Source organism: Oryzias latipes, chromosome 21 (assembly GCF_002234675.1).
Source record: "Oryzias latipes chromosome 21, ASM223467v1".
NCBI classification, from domain to species: Eukaryota; Metazoa; Chordata; class Actinopteri; order Beloniformes; family Adrianichthyidae; genus Oryzias; species Oryzias latipes.
The window spans coordinates 23119643-23143258 of record NC_019879.2 but is presented as its reverse complement, the minus strand read 5'-3'; the positions used below and the strand labels follow the sequence as shown (position 1 = coordinate 23143258).

The following is a 23616-nucleotide window of genomic DNA, read 5'->3' as shown; positions in this document are numbered from 1 at the left end:
CAAAATTCATATTTTTTCTCCCATTAAGAAAAGTGGTGCCCCTTAAAGACAAATTAATTAAATTTAAGTTTCTTATCACTAACAGTCAAATTAATTAAGTTAAACCCATTAAAAACTACACTGTTGTGTTTTTATGTTTTCAGATAGTCTCCCTGTAAAATGCAAAAAAATTAGATTTATAAAATTTTTTAAGTTTTTTATGTTTTGTTAGTACATTGCAATTTTTATCACTCCAACTTTGTTTTTGCTTTTTTACTTTTTTTTATTTAAATTCAGAATTTCGCTCTAATTCTTACCTTTATTTCAATTTAAGAGTTGTAAGTTTGTTCAATAAGAGTAAACCTGAAACCAAGAAATCTCACATTTTCACTTTTTCCCTTAGAATTTTGTTAATTCAAACTATTATTGCAGAATTTTGCCAGTTTTGTAATATCCATGTTAAATTGGAAGTCTTAGATTACTATCAAGTTCTTGCTTTAATTGCAAAAATAAATCTTATCTCATTACATTAATTAATTAATTCATCAGTGCAAAAAATAAAGCTACTTTCATGTTGCTCCTTTTTCATCGTTTTCTAAATCTTCCGAAAACATAAAATGTAAAATAAAGTCAAGTCATTGCGTGAACAAATTAACCTTGAACATAAGATCAAAAACAAAAAGGTTTTCACTCAATGTAAGATCACTGCTCAGATTTTCACAGAAATGAAGCAGTTAGTGGTGAATAAATAAAAGTGCAACCCAAATAGACACAATAAAAAAAAAACTTCAATTATTATAATTCCATTGTGCAGATAGAATAGAATATAATTCATTGTCACTGCACCTGTCACAAGTACACAAAAGGGAGGTAGCCTCCATCCAGAGTGCTTTAGAAATATACATATATTTTCAAAAATACATTAAAGGCATAGATTTACTTACAATGGAGGTTGTCTCCATGCAGCACTCAAAGGCCAAAACATTTCATTTTTTATTAATTTTGATCATTATAATCTAGTTCCATCCAAATAATTGCAACAGGGTCAAATGATTTTAGCTGTACATGAATAATCTATATATGTAATCAACGGATTACATCAAAGGGTTTTTGACTAATCTACATGATGGTAAAAGAAGAGGTGACAGTGGATGAAGAAGACCATTGAAGAACTGGAACATCTGCTAAAAGATTAAACAGAAACGTTATTAACTGCAAATACAAGATCACGAGATGATGATGGACAAACCTTGAAATCAGTGTTAAAGCCAAGGATGTTTGTTCTTTGTGGAAAGAAACGGACACAGAAGAAATGCTGGAAAACAAAAGACTTAGAAGTTAAGCGACTGCAACAGTGACCTTAATTTGTGGGTAAGACATAGTATAGGCAGGCAGAGTTGAACGGTGTACCTGGCATTTTCTAATACAACCGGCAGCATGATCAAAAAAGACGTTGCGACTCAGCTGTTCTCTCATTTTGAAAAGGTCAGAATGGAGGCAGCTAGAGGAGATCTGTAGCCACTTTTTAACTGTATTATTGCAATTCCTTGGAAACAGGAATGGGTTGCAGCATTGCAGAATATTGTCAGCTGAAAGCGTGCGTGGTTCTCAAATGGAGACTGAACTGTTGCAAAGTGATAACATTACACAGAACCCACGGTGGATTGCAGCTGTCTTTGTCTCTGCTAACATGCTCAAGCCTCTGCTCACCCTCAGGTTGTACAGTGTGGATTGCCAAGTCAGCATCTCCGCCAATGACTGCGGCAAGTCCTTCCCATCCAGATGGTAGGATTGTGTTAGTGTCAGTGTTACACCACAGGATGTGTGTAATGACTTGAACAAAGTGCGATTAAGTTGAAGGACGCGGCTCTATACTTGCTGAGCTTCGGTGTCTTCTCAAAAAGTTCTGTACTTCTGTGCTGAGGAGCAACGCCACATGCTGTCATACACTAACATTAGACAATCCAGAGCTATGGCTCTCTTTAGTTCTTCCCCCAGAATATTCAAATACATAGTAAAATCACATCTTAATTGATGACAAGCTTGTTTTGTAGTTAACTGTACCAGAAATTCATCCATTCTTGTAGTATTTTTTGGACTGATACAAAATGGTGAAATAGATCTATCACATATTTTAGTGCTATTGGGCTGCTACTCAACACAATACAATCAAAACTGTTAGGTTCCTGATTTAAATCCTGAGAATGTCTTTTCCATGTCTGCATTTTTCCCCACAGCTGCCTTGATTTACTGTCATTTCTAGTTTCCAAATAAAGGCTCAAATCATTTCTTATAGTGATTGCAAATTGACAGAATTGTGAGCGTACATTACTGTTAGTCTTGCTTTTCTGTGTGTGGTCCTGTGATGAATTTAAAACCTCTCCAGAGTGGACAACCCTTTTCCCTGATGATAACTGGCAAGGGTTGGAGAATCAGACAACCAAGCACAGAAACATGATGGATGGATGCGTTTAAATCATTAAAAGTATTTCCACTGAATCTGATTCAATTGTAAATGTTTTTATGTTTTCTCTTTTCAAACCACCAGGGAGAATACACCTCACAACATGACACAAATGTGTTCGCCTGAGACCAAAGACAAAATTCCTTTGAAAAGACTGCCATCTAGTGGACATTATACGTAAATACTGTTTGAATACAATTTAAAATTCACCTCATGGAAATATAACTTTACTTTCAAAAGGTGGATTTTAGAATTATATTTATATTTGAAATTAATTGTTGGTTTTCAGATTTATCTTTAGTATTTAAAAGTATATTCTATCAAGACACAGATAACACTTTTACTTGTGATAAATACGGACCAAATGTGAACAATATGCAGCAAATTTGGAGGAACCTGTCTAAATGTGGTAAAATTGTTATGTAATTTTAATGAGGTGCATTTTGGTATTTTGCGCCTTATATAATGAAGTCAGATTGATAAATAGATTATACTGTAAAAGCAAACATTTAGATTTATTTTTTTCAGTTCATTGATTCATTAATAATATTCGCACAAATAGCTTTTTTATTCCTTAAGTTTGTATTGATATGTTGTTTTTGTATGATTAAGCAATAAACCAGCTCAAAATTATTACGTTTCGTTTAGAAAAAAACCTGACCAATACTGTGTGGTAAATATGGCATCGATCCCACATGAGGTTGAAGAAAAGAAAGACTGTCTTTGTTTTTGTTTTTTTTATCTGATTCACTTTGACAGTGACATTTCCCTCAAAGAGAGCAATATGGTGACCTTTCCTTGTGGCACTCAGTGCCACATCTCCAGTTTGAGATCTGTCAGTGACAAATCAGATAAAGCTCTACTGTGGCCTCAAGGGGACAGCAGAAACAGCAGAGTCAATAAGAAAGCCATGACTGTTTCAGTTTCTGACAATTGATGGAATTTATGTGGTTTTGCAAAAATTAAAAAAAAAACCTTTTCATGTCTGAAAAAAAATATATAAACATGGGATTTCTGGCTTTTATGTCAAACTAAACATGTGCGATATATTTTATTTAGTGTATTATTTAGTGTTAATTTTTCTGTCTATTTATCGAATTTGCATTCGGTTTAAAATGTCAAGACAGAGGAGCAGCAGAGCCTCAGGAAAATATCTTGATGTTTCTTGTCCTCATTTTCATATTTAGAATTGTGTTGATGATTTTTTTTTGGTAAAATATTGTAGCTCTTGGTAAAATGTATTGACTGGTCTTTTTAAAATAAAAAAACTATTGGATTTTTAAACCTTCTTTTGATAAATCAATGCCAGGAGAAAATTGATCACACAATTAATTGCAAATCATTTGTAACACATGGACTCAAAGTGGGAGATAAATAACCCTTGAGTGAGTTTTGGCATTACATAAGACATATGATGTTTTCATTTTTTTAAATCCTTTTTATAAAAATAAATTAAATAACTTTTCTGCTAAATGAAATTGTGAGATTTCATTAGTGTTTAGTTTTTTCTGTCATGTCAAGTTAATTATTTATTCTATTTGATTTTGAACGTACATATTTTGCCTCTAATAGCTCTTAAATTTCTTATCAAAATATTTTTTTTTTCAATCAGTAAATTTACAGTATTTTGGAATCCAATTCTGATAAAGTCTTTCTCTTAAATGGCCCTGTAATATGTCGTTTATTATGTAAATAAATTATGTAATTACATTTTTATAAATGTTTGCTAAAGGGTGTTTACATGAGCTCCTCTATCAAACCCACATGGTTTCATTGCTGTTCCCTTGGTAACAAGCAAACCCGTGCCCTTTTACCCTCCTGGCATTCGTGTGGATCGTACCACTTTAGAAACACCGCGGGGGTGTTGGTAGGTTGAGCTTGTAGATTTTAACCAATTTAGCCAATAGATCGTCGTTCTTAAATAATTTTAATGCATAGTAATGTTATTAATATCAATATATTCACCGCATTTAATTTATAAATCATTTTATAGCTCATTCTCGTCCTGAGGTTTTACTAGTCCTCATCGTAAAACCCCGTCTTCATATTAAATTGACGACAGTACCGTAAGCTGTCAAAAGCTTGTTGCTTAAATCTGAGCAGCGCCACAAAGTGAAGAAGAAATCGGATCGGGTAAGCCCTGATTTTTTTAAGGAGAAGGAAACAACTGAATATGTTATCAAACAGAGGCTGCGGGTACACTTGACAGCTTGTTCCGGTTGAAAACGGTCGCTGTGTCATCCGTCTGCTCTGGCTGTTGGTGCGTGAAGCCGTGAGGGAAGCTGTTCATTCCTGATGATGAGGTAAGCAAATCCTCCTCGACTGTAAGGTGGCTAGCGCGAGCTAATAAACGATAGCGGCGAAGCACCGTGCAGCGGTAAATCCGTGACAGCGCTGTCTTTGGATAGCTGACCGGACATTGCCGTGTTAGCTCGAAAGAGGAGGAAACATCGCTAAAAATCCTTGAAATGCCAGTGTCAGACCTCGATGCTAACGTCAAGCAGATTATCATTTTGTTAGCCAAGACAAAAAATACAATAAAAAATAAGACAGCATATCAAAACTGGGATAAAAGATAAATCTGGCTAAGCTAAGTCCTCTAATTTTTGTAGCAATAAGCATATAGGTGTCAGAAAACACTACTTTTTAGGACTTTGGTTCTCCATTTTAAGGAAATTTTCCTTCTAAATTAGAACATTTTCCAAATTAATTTATCAAGCACATTTAACAATGATTTTACAATAGAATGTTATTTAAAGTTTTAAATGTTATTGTACTGATTTGCATCTTTGTAAACATTATTTTAGTTTCAGTACTAATATCTATCTATCTATCTATCTATCTATCTATCTATCTATCTATCTATCTATCTATCTATCTATCTATCTATCTATCTATCTATCTATCTATCTATCTATCTATCTATCTATCTATCTATCTATCCTTAACACTTGTACAGGGATGGGTAAACAGTGTCCACAGCTATAACATTTGATTTTTTTATTTACTATTTTGTCATTTAAAGACCACAAGTAAAGTTTCAAACCTGCAAATGTGTCCATATTTCCAGAGGCTCATGGGAGCTGTGACTCACCTGCATGTGTGTCACAAGCTCAAAGAGTAAAAAGTGTACAAATGGTCAAATACAAACTGTTTCTTTGTCCGTTTCGAGTGCATTCTGTACTGTTGTTTATTCCGGAGGCTTTTGCTTTAAAAGGAAGTCCATGTTTCATGGGTAATCATACTAAAATCCGATAAAAGATCAACAGGAAGTTGTTGTTTTTTTTTTTTTTTTTTTAAACTGTGCAACAGTTTCTGAGTTCCTATTGGTCAGATTCTGACTGGGAGGGTCTTTCCAGAAGCTAGCACCCAGACAGGAAGGGGGTGGCTGGAAATGTTTCACTCAGTCTGTTTTTACTGTAGTGGAGAGAAAATATTTGGCTTCTGAATCCACTCGGCACTTGTAGGGTAAGGCCTCTTTGTTGTCATTGTCTTGACACAGAAACAGCGGAAATCTTTTACTTATTCGCTACATTCTAACCTACAAAACAGGAGTTTTTTTGCTTTAGAAACCAAGAGAGACAGCTTTTCTTTCTGCGACTCCAGACTTGTGCCTAGGGGACTTTGCTAAAGTATGTTGTGGTGGAGCACGGTTGAATAAAGACAGGGAAGACCACTGGTGGAAAGTTTCAATCTGTGCCACGTGAGTCTTCCTCTTTAGGCTCTTGAAAACATGTTTTCTCAGCTCATGAGGGAACCAACTTCCTGTGCTGCTGCTGGACGGGGCTAAAGGTTTCACTATTGTTTCTGTTTAACTCCCAACATTTAGGTGTAAGGTTTTCCTTGGATTCTTTATTCTCTCTAGGGAATTTTGAGTCAGCATGTGTCAGTATTTGGCACCATCTGTCAATGTAATCCTATTAACAGCTCTAGAATAGTAGCATTTTGGAGGCGAAATATGATCTAAAGAGAAAAAGTTGCTGATGGAAGCAAACACCAGCTTCCGATTCTGTTCATGTAAACCAACCCAACAGCTCTGTGGCTCCTGGAGAAGTTCGCATATGGTCATTGATAAATTGATCCGTATGACACCGCTCTGATGCACATTCCAAACGGCTAAACAGCTGGGGCTTTGTGCACGCCATGCATGTGACACACTGTTGTTGACGGAGGAAGCATGGCCCGGAGAAATGCTTTGTGTTTGTGTGAAATGAGTCGATACAACGTTCCATTTACCTTACCGATCGCACTAGAAAGCGTCAGCCGAATTATGTGTCCCTTTTGGAACAGCAGTGTGAGAAAACACTTTAAAGGAGGAGAAACAATTGAACAATTGCATAACGGCAGTTGTTCGTTAGAAATTTGCCTCTGAGTTGTTGATACAGAGTAAGCCCACCCCCTACTTCCTGTCATCTACCATCCATCCATCCATTGAAGCTTTTACACCACAACTACAAGCTTTTGCCAACAGCATTCTTTCATCTGCTCATGAACACCAGGATTTGAATTAATAAATACTCGGAAATGCAATTTAAGGGCGTATTCAGGCTGGACACATTTGGTCCGTTTTCAGTGAGCCAGAGTTCGTTTCCCCCGATAATTCAAAACACATTTTCAGTCTGAATCCACCCAAGCGGACCCTGGCCCACGACCAGGAACCGCTCTCAGACCCATTTTTGGAGGTGGTCTCTTAGGACTGAGCTTCGGTTTGCTTTGAGATTCCTTGGTCTGAACACAATCCGTCCTCGGAGTGGAACAACTGGACCAAAACGCCCACCGTAGCCGACGCAAACAGAGATGGAATGAAACAACCTATGCACAGCGGACAAACATAAAGCAATGATTGTTGTGTTATCAAACACTTCTTTCATGTTTTTCTGTGTTTCAATAGGCAACTGTGACATCACCCTAAAAGCTACCTTGTTGTTCCTTAACCAAATTCTCTAATGCCATGTAACCCCAATGACGAGAAACAGCAACTGATTGAAATGTGATGGGATAAATATGACATATGTTATTGATAACATGATCCACATTGCTTTTCACTCGTTTTCCAGGCTATCTGTTTGACATAAACACTTGAGAGCCTATCTTCATACCCAACGTCTCCTCACCACTGCAGTTTCTAGCATCCTTTCTAGCGTTAAAGCACGAACGGCACGTCTCCTTGTCTCCTTGCCAGTAACCGCCTTGCAGCAAACCTCCACCGTACCAATGTAACAAATAAAAAGTGTTGTTCTTGACGTTCAAAACTGCTAATCCCAATAAAAAGCTTTAATAAGGTAACTGTTCCAATAAGAATTATAAAGCGCAGCACGTCCGTCCTTCTCTTGTTGTTTTTTAACCGCCCTCGTAGTTCCTGGCCAATGACTGATGAGATCTTTTGTCACGCGGTTTTGTTCACAATCTTTGGTTCGTAAAAACACAAAACAAAATCACAATTTTCATGAGAGTGGGTCTTTAAGACGTATTGATTTTCTTTTGATGTCTACATGCTTGCATTAAAACTTGAGCTTCTTTTCCACAGTGCAGACATGCACACAGTTAGCCCTGAAGCTAACTGGCAAGCTATCTTTCCTAACTCAGGAGGCTTTGAATTGTCTGACTCATCGCTCTAAGTCATAAACACATTTTGTAACAGTTATAGGAGGTAAATGTCGAAAACATAGCAAATCAGTGAATGACAGAATTTTAGCTGCATCATGTTTTTTCTTTTTGTCTTTCAGGTCACTATCGCAAGTGCCTTCAAAAAGACTATTCTAGCACAAATCCCAGTTGGTTCCTCTCACTCTGTTAAGTCAAATACCAACCAGGATACCTCAGTTGTTTGCACTCAGCCAGGACCTAAAAGATCAAATGTGAGCCATAATATTGGAAAAGAAACATTTCCCAGGAATCCACTGATCTTTACCCTAACTGTTGATCTCAGTTTTTGCAGAAAATAATCAAACTTGTGGTTGTTTTTTTTAATTTTTTTCTTAATGAGCAAATCCTCAGCAACCAGCATCTCATTTTTTCCACTCCAGCTGACCCCTTCTTTTAAACGCACAGACGATCACACACAACAGTAAATGTGTGAGAAACCTACCCTTTTTTGTGCGTGTCTGTAAAGTTTTGAACAGCGAAGTTTTTACTTTTATTGTGAACTTTAACCTTTGGGACATGGCACTGAATATGTCCGCAGTAAGAGACACAAAATGGCTCACTTTAGAAGTCTGTCGCCAGTTTCAGCGAGGAAACTGTTCACGCAGTGATGAGGAATGCAAGTTTGCACATCCGCCCAAGAGCTGCCAGATTGAGAACGGGAGGGTCATCGCCTGCTTCGACTCTCTGAAGGTAAGACAGGATGTTCATCCCACGTTTAATTAAAGGGGAAACTGAAATACCTGCTAAATGTGGCTCTAATCACTTATCTGATGTAGATGATTAAAACAATCTGGCAGCCAGTTGGATTAGAGCCAGTTCGCCCCCACCCCCTGCTTGCTGTGTTGGTCTGTATGGGCCCATAGCTGGTTTAATCCACCAACACACTCACTATCACACCCCAATGAGGCTTTTCCCTGAGGATTATTCCCATGCTGAGTCATCGTCTTATCTCTGCTGTGGAGAGCTGTGCACCGATAGTCTATCTCTTACAGGTCAGGAGGCTAAAAGCATTAACACAGTTTAGCTACATGTACCATTTATTATATGGCACCATAGAAATGTGGAATATTATTAAATAGAATAAATGGAGCTCCAAGCAGCTGGATGGCTCAGTTATATGCGTTCAACTGCCGCATGGGGAAACCAGGGTTTATTTCCCTGGGAGCTTCATCCAATGTGGGTCCTTGGGCAAGACCCTTCGCGCTACTGCCTAACTGTGTAGCCATAATGGGGCCCAAGCATGGGGTCCCCTGTGCCGGTCCCCAGCCTGGATAAAATACAGGGTTGTGTCAGGAAGGGGATCTGGTAAAAAATAAATCTGCTGCAACCCCTGAAAAGGATATGCAGAAAGGTGAACAACAAGAATAAATGGAGCTGCAGATTAAAACTGAAATATCTGTTGTTAATTTGCATCATTGACCTTCATGCTAAATAGTTATATAGATTTATAAATGAAAACAAAGCTTATAATTGCAAGAAAATCTGCAGTCTTCTCAGCTCTGTGAACTTCATTGGACTTGAGAAACAGTCAAGAATGTACTTAAAACCCACTCTGTTGAAAATGGTGTTTTTAGAAGTTTTAGCATGGGTAGCTTCATTATTGCTCGCCATTTTTGTTGCACTGGTAATGTCTGGTTGGGGGTATAGCAGGAAAGCTTGTAAACATTGATCTCTCAGCATTGGGGAGGAGATGGGGGACTTGGGTTGCTCCATCACAACGCCCCACACACAACTCAGAGGTGAATTTCTAATGAACTACTGCCACTCTGCAGAAACTATGCTCTAGAAAATGATATATGTATATATATATCATTTCATATCATTTATCATATCTATATTATTAAACTAAATATATATATATATATATATATATATATATATATATATATAGTTTTGGCTAAAACAGCAAATGAAGGCCACTGCGAACGCTTTGAAAAGAACATCAAAAGATGATTGGAGTGGGAGTTTAAATCACCAATCATATGAAGATTTTCCCCCTTGTCAAACTGAACGGCTTAGATCACACTTACACTTGTCTAATATACGTCCTTCCAACAATGCCACTGAGTTTGTCTAATAAGAGAAGACATAGCTTTATAACAGCATGTAACTATGTTTTCTGAATTATTAGCACTTCATAAAATGACTGTATATCTGTTACTCCAGGTAACATTTAGCTTTCCCTTGATATGTGCCAGGTGTAGAACTTTCCCATCAAACCCAAACCTGATCTCCTGCAGTAACATGTTGAAATCCAGTTTTTCTTTCATCACATGATCCATGTGCAGCTTAAGCTAGCAGCCCAAGACCTGTAGATGCTAGCAAACAGAGGAATGCATTTCCACAATGTAGCCAGAACAGTTCTTTTGACAGCAGTCAGATACACTTATAACCTGTGTATTTAGTACTAAGGGCTGCAATACAAACAACTGAAATCGTCACTAAATAAGGTAAAACCTTCAGGTAAAATATACATTTTGGTGACAGTTTTTTGATAAATTACTTTTCTTTCCTAATAGAGGATTTCAGGTATCATTGAGCAGGAAGCTCTGTCTCAGGTGGAGGACGAGTCCTTTATCAATTAGAAGGTCAGCACTTGAAATTCATTTTCTCAAGGTACCCTTTGGCAACCCAGTGAACCGTGCACTGGCTGTAATTCAGTGGGACCAGAACGTGTTAACTGTGTCCTGGAGAATAATAAAAGAACAGACAGAGAAGCTGGATGTGACGTGTCCGAAGAACGATGAGTCATCATCAAGGGTAGAAAGACGAGCCTTCGTAGCAATCACAAATTATCCTCCCAGGGTCTGGATCCATGGCTAACTTCCATTAGGATCTGGCTAATTGACATACAATTGTTTATAACAAAGCTTTATTGGTTGAATGCTGTAAAGCATTCAACCCTTTGTTTTCCTGTTTCTCTTTATTTCTTTATTATTATTTATACTATCTTCCGCCGTTTTTTGACACTTAACTACTTCTACAATTTTTAACCTATTTTAACCATTCAACTTTTAAACTCTTCAGCTCCTTTAACTTATTCCAGCTATGACTTTTGGTTTTTCTAATCCTTGTACTTTTTAAGATATTCCAGTTTTTCCGGGAATTTTTGCCCTATTAAAATGCATTGGGAAGTTATGGTACATGAGGTTCTGGGTTCGACACCCGGTTCGGACCCTTAAATTTTTTTTTACCATTTTACTTTTAAAATGTTGAGCTCTTTCAACTTATTACAGTTATTACTTTTGGTCTTTCAAATCTTTGAACTTTTCAAGATATTCCAGGATTTTCCAGGATTTTTGCTCTATTAAATTACATAGGGAATTCTTGTGCTTAACCTCTTTTACAGGTTTTCACCTATTTTAACCATTTTACTTTTAAAATGTTAAGCTCTTTCAGCTCAGTTCAGCCATTCCTTTTACAAATTAAGCTTTCTTTCAGCAATACAGCATTCAACCCTGCATTTTCTTCTGGAAATGCAGCTCCTTCTAGTTTTAACTTATATTCCACAAGTACACTGTTTATGGAGGATGTTAGGGTATCATTTTACTCTTACTGACAGCATTACCCATCATGCATGTTTAGAAAGGGCATTCCATATCAGAAATAATGATCAAGGACAGGTTTATGAAAAATCAATACATAAATTTAATTCATATTTATTTAGAGAATGCAGCACTGGTTAATCCGATGTTATTCTGAAGCATTTTTTTTTCTTTTCTTTTTTTCTTTCTCAGAAAAAGCTGTTGTTCAGTTTTAAAAAAAGGATAATTGAATTATTTTAACTCTGGAAACCCAAGAATAATTTTTTCTGACTTTTAAAGTAAATTTGACTTTTTTGCTTGTTTGTTCATTTTGAATAGCAGCAATTGGCAAAAAAGAAAAGAAAAGAAAAAACAACAAGACTTAAAAAAATTGTAAAAATAATATAATAAACAGCAACAAAATTTCTCTGGGGCTATGTGGTTTAAAAAAACGTATTAGTAAAAACCATTTCTAAATCATCAGACGAAGCTGGTTTTACAACAACTAAATGGGAAAATCAATTTTTACTAGATTTGTATAAAACTGAACCTTAGTTTGGCAGAAACCCAGAGGAAGAAAGGATTATTTAAAAATAATTATTTATTTATTTATTTATTTAAAAGGCTTCATAAATTCTTCATTATTTTGGATTGGCCTAAAATGATTGGTTGAAACGCAAATGTTTATTAATTTATACGATGCAAAAAAAAAAACAAATTTGCCTCTTTTTTTTTTTTTTTTTACTTTAGTAAGTGTAGATGCAAGGGAAATCTCTTTTGTTTCTTTATTTGTTCAACAATAAGTTATGTTTGATAAGTTGTGTTTAAATAAACTGTCATAGGGTAAAAAATGCACATTTATATTTAGAGAAAACAAGTCGCTACCAAAGTGTCTCTGTTGATGATGGCATTTTTATAGTTCACTTTGAAATGCAAACTTTTAAAATTATCAGGTCATAATGAAACTGACATTGTGAAATGTATTTATATTTCCCAGTTTTCTTACAGAAATGAAGCTCAGACAGGAAGTTCATGAAGAAGTCCTGTAATTTTAGATAAAAAATGTTCAGGACTGGACATTTATAATGTTATCAGGACACTGTTATGCTACAAGGTTAAAAGAACTTATGTGTACCGTAGTTTAAAAAGCTTTGCTAGAAACCAGGATAAAAGTAGTCAATGGAGTTTTCAAAAGGTTTGTGACCTCTTTTTTTAATCAAATGTTCCAAAGAGAAGTCAAAACGTTTGTCAGATAAAAGACAAAGACAGATTGCAGTGATGATGATAATTATCGTTTTGTTGTTTGCTAATCTTTTGCTTGTGCTCTGTAAATGTAGGGCAGATGCTCAAGAGAAAACTGCAAGTATCTCCATCCTCCGTCACACTTGAAAACCCAGTTGGAGATTAACGGCCGCAACAATCTCATCCATCAGAAGACGGCGGCCGCTGTGCTCGCTCAGCAGATGCAGCTCATGATCCCTGGAGCCGGTCTGCAGCCTATGGTAAGGTCCTTTCAGCTTTTCTGGACCAAATAGAAGGGAATGATGTTTGCCACAAATAAAATGTGTGTCTTCTTTCCTTACAGCAGACATTTCCTGTTACACAGGGACTTGGCACCAACGCCAGTCTTGGTTATGGTTCTTACATCACACAATTGAATCCTGGGGTGAGCCTCATCCCCCAAGACCTCCTCTCCAGCAACCCAGTTCTGGTCTCAGGCAGCCAAGGTGTCCCAGTTCAGTGCTCCTCCTCCTCTTCGTCCTCTTCTACTTCTTCTCCATCGCAGAAGCTTCAGCGTACTGACAAATTAGAGGTTTGTGCTCAACAAGTTGTGGCCAAAAAACACATTCAGAAATGATGTCGTCTGACCATCTTCATCACTGCTCCTCGTCCAGGTGTGCCGTGAGTTTCAGCGGGGGAATTGTGCCAGAGGGGAGACGGATTGCCGTTTCGCTCACCCCAGTGACAGCCCGATGATTGACGCCACCGATAACACAGTCACTGTTTGCATGGACTACATCAAGAGCCGCTGCTCCAGGGAGAAGTGCAAGTATTTTCACCCGCCTGCACACTTGCAGGCCAAAATCAAATCCAGTCAGCAACAAGTCAGTCAGGCGGGCAGTGCTGCCGGGACCACAGCTGCAGCCATGGTAAGAAAACCTTCTACAGTCGAACATAAACACGCGGCACAATTGATCTGAAACGTGACAGTTTTTTAGCTTCACTCTTGGCATCATTGTAGAGCCATTTTGCCTCCTGCATTTACCTCATTTTACTGAGTTGACATTTGAGCTGTAAGTTGTACGTAAAGCGTACAGATACCCTTAGAATGTCATGTTGAACAGATCCCTCTCACACTCTGCTGTAAACGTATTAAACGGAGCTCCACATGTTGTTGTGTGGAGCATCCGAAGCACGGTTCATCTGCTGAGGGGCTGGCTCTAATAAAAACTAAGCCATTTCTCATTTTCTAGTAAACATTGTCAGTGTTTGCTGTGTTTCGCTGGTGTCCATCCTTCAGAGCCATGAAAGCTGATTCTTTTACAAAACAGTCGGTGCATTAAAATTAGATCAGCAACTCTGATAAAATAATTTGAGCAAATTGGTTCTTGCTGGAAACCTTTACTTACTAATAATAATACTAGATATTATTATTATTATTATTTCAATAATGAGTTTTTTCTTTTTAAATTCACTTTACTGTGCATGTTTATTGTGTTTTCTGTGGTATACTACATTCAGATTATTTTTTGTTTTTTTGTTTTCCCCTCTCACCTATCCACAACGCTGTCCTCCATGATGCACCTCTGCTTGCTGTTACCTGTATGTTAATGCGCTTGAATCCCATTGGCGCGCTGCTCGCTGCCTGCTATAAAAAAAGACTCAGTCGACTGCCAAAGCAATGAAGCGACCCCTCGAGCCAACTGTAGACCTGGTATTTCCAACTTTTGCTTTGCATGTTGCTATTAATCGTACTGTAACAACTTTTTATTTTGATTTTTTTTTTTGTCATTGTCTTTGTGTCCACATCTGTATATTTGCTGCAAATGTAGAAAAAATATTGTTTTCTTTTTATTGGCATAAGTCACTTTTAAATCTTTTTACTCATTGTTTTTTGTGTGTTATTTAATACTAACAATCCCAAAATGTAAGAATTTGATTGCACCTCAATCAAACATGGAGTCACTGAAGAATTTTCCTTCATTCTTTTTTTGTTTAATTATTTCTTTTTTAGGCCTTTCCACATAGTGTTTTGCAAACCCTACCAAAGAGACCCGCTCTTGAGAAGAGCAGCTGGGCGAGCGCTCTCTTTACCCCAAATTTATTGCACTACCAACAAGCTTTGGCCAACGCTCATCTTCAGCAGCCTGCTGCAGGATTTTATCCCACAGGTGAGCCCCACAAACAGGATATTGCCACTACTTTTCATTGGTCTGGTGTGTTTCGCCTCACTGTATTCTGGGAATTCCTCATTGCTCTAAACTGTAAACAGTGGCAGAGAAGTCAAGTTTCCATAGAGGATTCTCAATCTTGATTAAAGGAAAACCACTAACAATAAATCTTTCCCATTTATTTTACCACTTCTACACACTTCTATAATTATTTTCAATTATTTGATTCATATATTGTATAGTATTATTGACGTTTTACAAGACCACATTTAGCTCATTTGATGAATTGCAACCACACTGCCAAAAAAAAGCTTTGGTAAATTTCACACAAACTTGTGACTTTTTGTGAATTAACTTATCAGGAGGTGAAGGGAAAACACAAATATTTTATTATTACCACTGACTGTATATGAGAACTGGAATAAATGAGTGTGACGTCACCCATAGAAAATGTCTTGAGAAAGGAAGTCAACTCAGTTGACGTTTTTTTCGCAATACGGACGCCGCCATGTTGGACCCAGACGTCTTCAGTGACTGGTCCAAGTCAATCTGAGTAGACGTTTCCATGAACTGCAAAACTATATATTAACAAAGTAAAAAGATCCCCATTACTTGTAAGAAAATTTATATTATCAAGAAAGTTTTTAAATTGCAAAATGATCGTAGTTAAAGAAAACATGTCTTGGTGACTAATAAGAATTAAATTGGTTAGTTTAAAATGGGCCCAAGTCCACAATTTTTCAAAATAGAGATATTATATGTTCTATGGTGTTCAAGGGTAAAGCTATCTGATAATGTGCAAAAAAGTCCCAAGTCAGTTGTAATGTAAGTGCAAAATTCCTGGACTTGGGCCTCTCTTCCATGGGTTTGACTTTATCCCACAGATGGCAGCACTAGTTATCCAATATGGCAGCGGCCCTGTTTAATTCAAGAAGGGCCCAAGTCCAGAGACTTTAGTTTGCTAGTCCTCTGAAATTTTTAACGCGGAAGCCTGAAATATACGTTTACACAGGTTTACATAGACTTTTCATTGGAAGTGGCTGTTTAAACTGTGAATGTAGCTTCCATATATCTTCTTACGGTCGTCCTGGACCGGGTCGCCAGGGCGGCAGTCTAGGCAAAGATGCCTAGACTTCCCTCGCCCCGGCCACGTCCTCCATCTCCTTGGGAGGGACCCAGAGACTGTGAATGTAGCTTAACAAGGTGAAACTAGTGCCCTACACAAAAATCCCTACCTCTACCCTACCTCTGCATGATGACATACAAGACCAGGCTTCCTGTGTCCAAAGGAGAAAATATTAGTTAAATACAGTCTTTAACCTATAGGACCCCAGACCCATTTTCCTTCAAATTAAAAGGATGTGGGATATGCCAAAGCCCTAATGGATCCCAGAACACAGTTCTGTTGTTTTTCTGTTACACTGATGCCCCCATGGATCTTATGGGTTGAGGGTTCACTTCTGAAAACGTAAATGTTTCTAAACTTGATTCATTAGAAAACACTGGCATTGGGGGCATTTTACTTAAGTTTTAAACCTGCATTTAACAGCAGTAGCAATAAATATATTCGTCGCTATATCCTAAACTGTGTTTTGTGTCTCATGTTCTCACAGGTTCTGTATTTTGCATGACTCCAGCTAACAATGTCGGTAAGTTCCTTTCTCTCCCTTTTTTATTTTTAAACATGATTTCTTTTCAATTACTGCACACAGTTTTCAGCAGGAGCACCCATCTGAACATCTCAAGTTAACTTTCCCTTTTTCTGTAAACATCTTTGGCACATTTGAACTTTTTTTTTGGCCAAAAAAAAAGTTCCTGTAACACTCCACATTGTTGCTATGAAAGAGTCTTTGCTGGGTTCTGCTTGTGCCGTGCATCCGTATGAAGGATTAGGAAATTTGGTCAGCATCCCGGAGGTGTAACCTGGAAAATCGTTCCTGTCATTTCAAAGAAACATGTTGGCTGTCTTGTCACACATGCAGCCTCCTGTGGGATGTCAGTTATGGACAGATTTCCTAATTTTATCTTGTACTGGCCTCCTTCCTCCCTTTTTTATGCTCTCCCATGCTGTCTCGCTTTGCTGCGTGATCAAATGCCATTTGCAGGTCTAACCAACGATAGCTTGCTGCTCTGAAAGGATTATTTAATGCTCCACCTCCCTTTTCATTGCTTTCATGTTTCCCCCACTCCTGAAAAAGTCCCCATGATGTACAGTGCTACGCCTGCTACTGTCTCTGCAGCAACTACTCCCGCCACAAGTGTCCCCTACGCAGCAACACCACCAGCCAATCAGGTTTGCTCATTTTAAAAGCTTTCTCTCATAAATCCTTGAGCTCCGAATAAGTGCTTCATCTTCAAATCGGGGGAGTTGCTCTGTCAGCATAGAGGTGCTCCGCTTGCATTGCTTCATAAAGCTTTATGTACCTGTAGACTTTCAGCAGAACTTCTAGGCTGCAGCTCCTCCCTTTCTCTTATTACAGAAAAATGCTTTCTGAAGATCCTTTTTGTTTTGCAAAAAGCAGTGTTGCATTAAGCTTTTATTGCATGACTCACACTCTTTAATTGTCCCATATATTTCCCTCAATGAATGATAGCTTGAGATCCCACCCTACAGGTTTGATTAGGTTTTAGTGTGTGTTAAACACATTGTCATTTTCTTTTCTTCTTTTTTTGTTACAGTTTTGCTTTATTTTGTCATTGGATTACTTTAAATAAACACCTGACAGTGTGTTGAATTGAATAAATAGAATATTAGATGTGGAAAGTATATATTTTTTATCATAACATTTTTTTCATACAGTCAGGATAATAAATATTTGGACAGAGACACATTCTTTCTAATTTTGTTTCTGTACATTACCACAGTGTATTTTAAATAAAACAAATCAGATGCCATTGAAGTGCAGACTTTCAGCTTTTATTCCATGGGTTGAACAAAAAGATTGCATAAAAATGTGAAAAACTAAAGCATTTTTTAAACACAATCCCTTCACTTCATGGGCTCGTAAGTAATTGGACAATTGACTTCCATGCTATTGCATGAGCAGGTGTGGAAAATTCCCTTGTTATGTCATTATAAGTGAAGCAGATAAAAGGCCTGCTGTTGATTAGAGGACTCGTGCTTGCATTTTGAAGATTTTGCTGTGAACAGACAACATGCAGTCAAAGGAGCTCTCCATGCAGGTGAAAGGAGCCATCATTAAGCTGAGAAAACAGGGGGAAAAAACATGCCAGAAATTGCTACAGTATTAGGAGTGGCACAATCAACAGTGTGGTACATCCTGAGAAAGAAAGAAAGCACTGGTGAACTCAGCAACGCAAAAAGACCTGGACGTCCGCGGAAGACAACAGTGGTGGATAATCGCAGAATCATTTCTATGGTGAAGAGGAACCCGTTCACAACAGCCAACCAATTGAACAACGCTCTCCAGGAGGTAAGCGTATCAATATCCAAGTCTACCATAAAAAGAAGACTGCATGAAAGTAGATACAGAGGGTACACTGCAAGATGCAAGTCTCTCATAAGCCTTAAGAATAGGACAGCTAGATTGGACTTTGCTAAAAAGCATCTAAAAAAGCCAGCACAGTTCTGGAAAAACATCCTTTGGACAGATGACACCAAAATCAACCTCTACCAGAATGATGGCAAGAGAAAAGTATGGAGAAGGCGTGGAGAAGCTCATGATCCAAAGCACCCTACATCATCAGTAAAACACGGTGGAGGCAGTGTGGTGGTCTGGGCGTGCATGGCTGTTAGTGGCACTGGGACACTAGTGTTTATTGATGACGTGACACAGGACAGAAGCACCCCAATGAATTCTGAGGTGTTCAGAGACAGACTGTCTGCGCAGATCCAGGTGAATGCAGCCAAACTGATTGGGCGGTGTTTCATAATACAGATGGACAACGACCCAAAACATACAGCCAAAGCAACTTAGGAGTTTATTAAAGCAATGAAGTGGAATATTCTTGAATGGCCAAGTCAGTCACCTGATCTTAACCCGTTTGAGCAGCATTTCACTTGTTGAAGACTAAACTTCAGACAGAAAGGCCCACAAACAAACAGCAACTGAAAGCCCCTGCAGTAAAGGCCTGGCAGAGCATTCAGAATGGGGAAAACCCAGCATCTGGTGATGTCCATGAGTTCAAGACTTCAGGCTGTCATTGCCAACAAAGGATTTTCAACCAAATATGAGGAATGACTATTTTGTTTTCAGTTATTGAAGGGATTATGTTTAAAAAAATGCTTTAGTTTTTCACATTTTTATGCAATCTTTTTGTTCAACCCATGAAATAAAAGCTGAAAGTCTGCACTTCAATGGCATCTGAGTTGTTTTATTTAAAATACACTGTGGTAATGAACAGAAATAAAATTAGAATGTTTCTCTGTCCAAATATTTATGGTCCTGACTGTACAACAATGGTTATAATAAGAACGTAAAGGGGGCAGGAATTAGTTTTCTTCTTTCTGTTCCCCTTTCATTATCCTGAAAAAACAAGTTTGCAAATTCTGTTGTTTTGTTTTTTTGTAATTGTTTAGTGGGAACAAAATCATTGAAAGACCCACTCCGATCATCTTGTAATCTATTTTCAAAGCGTTCCCAGTGGTCTTTTTAATTAATTTAATGCTGTTTTTAGCCAAAATCAAAAACACTGTTGTTTTCTAGGACATAGTTTCTGCAGAGCGGCAGGAGTTCATTTGAAATTCGCCCCTGAGTTGTGGGCGGGACTGTTGCCGTGGAGCAACCTTGGCCCCCTTCCGTCACCTATACCTGAGCTTTCCCGATAGATTACAGCCCTTTACGGGTGCAACAAAAATGGCGAGCAGTATTGGAGATCTCCAGCCAAACAGTTTGGAGCCAGATGCCAGCTCAGACGAGAAAAAGGAAGACTTACACGGATCTAGTCGTCTACAAGTGGATGCATCAGAATGGAGCGAATCAGAGAGCTTGTGGCCCTTCCGGTGTATTCTCTATATCAGAAATGAGCTCCTTTTCAACTGCGTCTGCTCCTGATTCCCAACAATTTGAATAAAGATCAACTCAGCGACGCAACCCTAAGCTTAATTTTCTTTATATAGGACCTTCAGCATGAGAAAAATGCTGCAAGAACATCTTAAAAAAACACCAAAACCACAATTTCATCGGAGCGGGTCTTTCACATATTTATCAATAACAGCTTTCAACTGTATTATATAGTATTAACTCCTGTTATTTAATATGTGATGGGGTAATTACCTACATGTGTGATGATTTTTCACTTAAGTTTGCATTTGTACATTTAGATACACTTGATAATGTTTTTGTGTTTGAAATCTTCAAGAACCCCTGATCTACCTTGTTCTGCAACGCTGACTATGCATTTGGATGAGCGCTGTATGAATCTCCTCCATTGTGACTTTTTTTTTTTTTTAATTCCCACAACAGATCATCCTCAAGTAACCGTCAGAAACAGAGGCCAGCGGGATGTTGCTGCTGGTTAAAGCCCTAAAGATTGTTTGTAAATATCGTTAATTTCACAGCCAACATACAAACAAGCTGCATGTTGATGTCAACACTATGGAAAAGCCTGCTGCCATAATTGGTATTTATGATGATATATCGAATCTATTGGCATCGCAGACGATTGTTGTTTGTGCACACTTAAGCACCGTGCGTAACAATGGTTCCCTAATGGCGTGCATTAAGGTGAACCCACTGGGGAAGTCGGGGATGAAACCATGTGTCATATTATAAAGAGCTCTTTTAGTAAAAGCTCCCATATAGAAAAGAAGTATACAGAAAGGCCTACGGTGCAAAAAATCTGCAAAATCATTATTCTAACCTATCTGGAAAACTATAGAAAGAATTTTGCCGAAACTGTTTTCAATGATGTACATATTTGAAGTGGAAAGGAAAGAAACGTCTACTGTTTTAACAGGTTTATGTCAGCTGCAAAACAATTCCAGATTTTGTTTTCTTCTTGAATGTGCTATTTAATGTAAAAAAAAAAAAAAGCATAACAAAAAAACTCTTGTTTATGATTGTTTTACCTAGTGCCAGACTTAAATATTTTAAACAAACCAGTGAAAGCACTTATTTAAACTTTATATTATAAAATGTAATCTGCTAGCAGGTTTATGGTCATCCCTTTAAAAAGCACTGAGGCGGCTTCTCCGTCTCTGCATGTCTGTCCCTGTAATCCCCGTAGAGCTGGATCAGGGCTCCACCTACTGGTGTGCCTTGGAACTGCGTAAACAGGTTGTCAAATGCTGTTTAAATCCATTTTTTTACTCATTCTAAACTATCACTTGATTGTTCTTGTTGTTGTTTATGGTAAGACTCACCGATAGATCTGCAAGTTGTCACTAAAGGCATGAACGAAGGCTCATCAAAAGGCTGTGGAATTACTGTTTATATTCAGACTAAAGGTTTCGTGGTCCTGTAAGGGTGTTGTGTGAGCTTAATGTTACAGTCAGCATTAAGTACTGTATTTTTTTTTAATGTTACAAGTGCCTGAAAGAATAGAAAATGCAAAGACATCTTAAGCATAGTTTAAAGGCTTTTATGTAAAAACTCTTAGTTAAATCTTCTTTAGTCACAGACATCAGAGGTTTGTTTTTTTTAATGCCACAACAGTGCATTAGTAACTTGTAATAGTTCTTTTCCATCTATGTTCAAATCTGTGTGTTGTTGTACTCATTATAATACCTATAAATTGGCTTTTATGCTACTTTCTTTCAATATTTTGGAAATATTATTAACGTAGTTAACAATGAGGTGAACATGCTATTTATGGTATGAGGAGCTAAACATTTGGGTATTTTTTGGTTTTTGTGTGGTTAAAGTGCTATTATGCAAGTAGTTCTCTGTGAAAATGACAGCAGACAGAATGAGATTGTCCAAAAGAATACTTACTTTGTCATTCTGATGTCTTTTGATTTGGAACACTTCACTAAAGCATAGTCTGTATTTTGTGGTGTGAAACTACCAACCTTTTCTTCAATGTTATCTTTTGAATATTCTGCATTTGCTCATTTTTTTCATTCTGTATTCTCCTGATGAATTCTTTTATTAAGATCAGTACATTTATTTTACTAGTTTAGAACTCTTTGGACATTTATTCTTGTGTATTTCAACGATAAATGTAATTTATGAATCAGATTTTAGTTTTGTTCCTGAAAGGATCTGTTGCTAAATGACTTTATGTTTCCACAGGTTGAATGTTGGAGAAAGAAACCGACAAAATCATTTCATTTTGTCACTGCCTTGTCACGTAAATCTTTGCATGAGCAAATTTCTTGACGTGCTCAAAAATGAACACTTAAAGACCACATTCTACACAAAAATGTTGTGCTTTTATTATGTCTTGAATTTGTAGATTGTATTTGAGTGTAAAAAGACCCCAAAATCGCTTAATATCCAGAAATGTTTCAAGTATTTTAATGTGAGATGATGGGTTGTGATTTCCAAACAAAAGGATTTGGGGAAATTAAATTTTTGATCTTTTGATTAGAAAGACACGGTCTGACTCAGAGGGGTAAATGTAATCCTTTTCAGCACTTTTGCTACAGTCACATGACTGGAAATATGCGCTTATTATAATTTTTTTGGGAACTCTGCCTTATTTTCCTTCTGTTTCTCAATCGGTTTTGGTTTCACAGTTCAGAATTGTTTTAGGAAATTGCTTCAACTTAAGGTTTCCTAAAGTCTTGAGCCTAAAGCCATGGTCGCAGATTGTATTTCAAATTCTACCCTGAAAGGCCTCGTGTCAACTCCTTGGTTTGCTTTGAAGCTGCCAATGAAGGTGCCATTAGGTTACAAACTGAAATAAAATCCTAATGTTTTTCAAGAAAAGTTGTGCATAATTAAACATTTCATATGGACAGTTTTGGTCTGTAAGTTTAAAGTTATGTCAAATCTGATTTGTTGCAAATAAATTATATGTACCTGAAATTCAAAGTTGTCCGATTTGTTTTTTTGATTATTTAACATTTAAATGCTGTTTGATCCAAATATATGATAAATCATCTTTTGTTAAAGCGCTCCCAGTGCTCTTTTAAGTACGATTATGCAGTTTTAGGCAAAATCAAAAAACCTGTGTTGTTTTTTAGGAAATTGTTTCTGCAGAGCAACAGGAGTTCAATAGAAATTCGCCTCTGAGTTGTGGGCAGGACTGTTAGCGTGGAGCAGCCCTGCTTTTCAACATTATGTTGTTTGCATGCCTGCCCACGATCTTACAGCCCCTCACATCCCCAACATTACTGGCACAGGAAAAATGATGAGCAACATCAGAGTTATCCAGCCGTACAGTTTAGAGCCAGATACCAATTCGAACGGGGAAAATGAAGGATGGATCTATTTGTCTGCAAGTGGACGCATCGGAATGGAGTGGAGCAGACAGAGAACTTGTGGTCTGACGACTGTAGCTTCTACGTCACTGCTACAGGCTTTTTTTAAACTGCTCATAATTGCAGACGATTTCATTTTAGAAATGCAATTTTAATCTTATTATATTTATATATATGTATATAAATATATATATATATATTGTGTGTATATATTGTATATATATAAATGTATATATATATATATGTGTGTATGTATATATATGTGTATATATATGTGTATAT

The 23616-nt window shown here is 37.4% G+C and overlaps 1 protein-coding gene across 7 annotated transcripts; it reads left to right on the top strand.

The window, feature by feature from the left end:
- The first annotated feature begins 4441 nt into the window (after positions 1–4441).
- On the top strand, positions 4442–22945 carry LOC105356830 (muscleblind-like protein 2a). 7 transcript variants are annotated; one of them, XM_023950673.1, is made up of 11 exons: positions 4442–4576; positions 4653–4746; positions 8170–8779; positions 12951–13115; positions 13199–13426; positions 13509–13763; positions 14495–14548; positions 14849–15005; positions 16619–16654; positions 17204–17298; positions 20432–22945. In XM_023950673.1, the coding sequence occupies exons 3-11, from the start codon at positions 8606–8608 to the stop codon at positions 20444–20446; spliced, it is 1179 nt and encodes a 392-aa protein (XP_023806441.1). In that variant the 5' UTR covers positions 4442–4576; positions 4653–4746; positions 8170–8605; the 3' UTR covers positions 20447–22945. The 7 variants fall into 7 exon arrangements, with proteins under 7 accessions (XP_023806441.1, XP_023806443.1, XP_023806444.1 ...); XM_023950675.1 differs by having other exon boundaries at positions 4495–4746; positions 13202–13426; XM_023950676.1 differs by having other exon boundaries at positions 4497–4746; positions 17246–17298.
- The last annotated feature ends 671 nt before the right edge of the window (positions 22946–23616 follow it).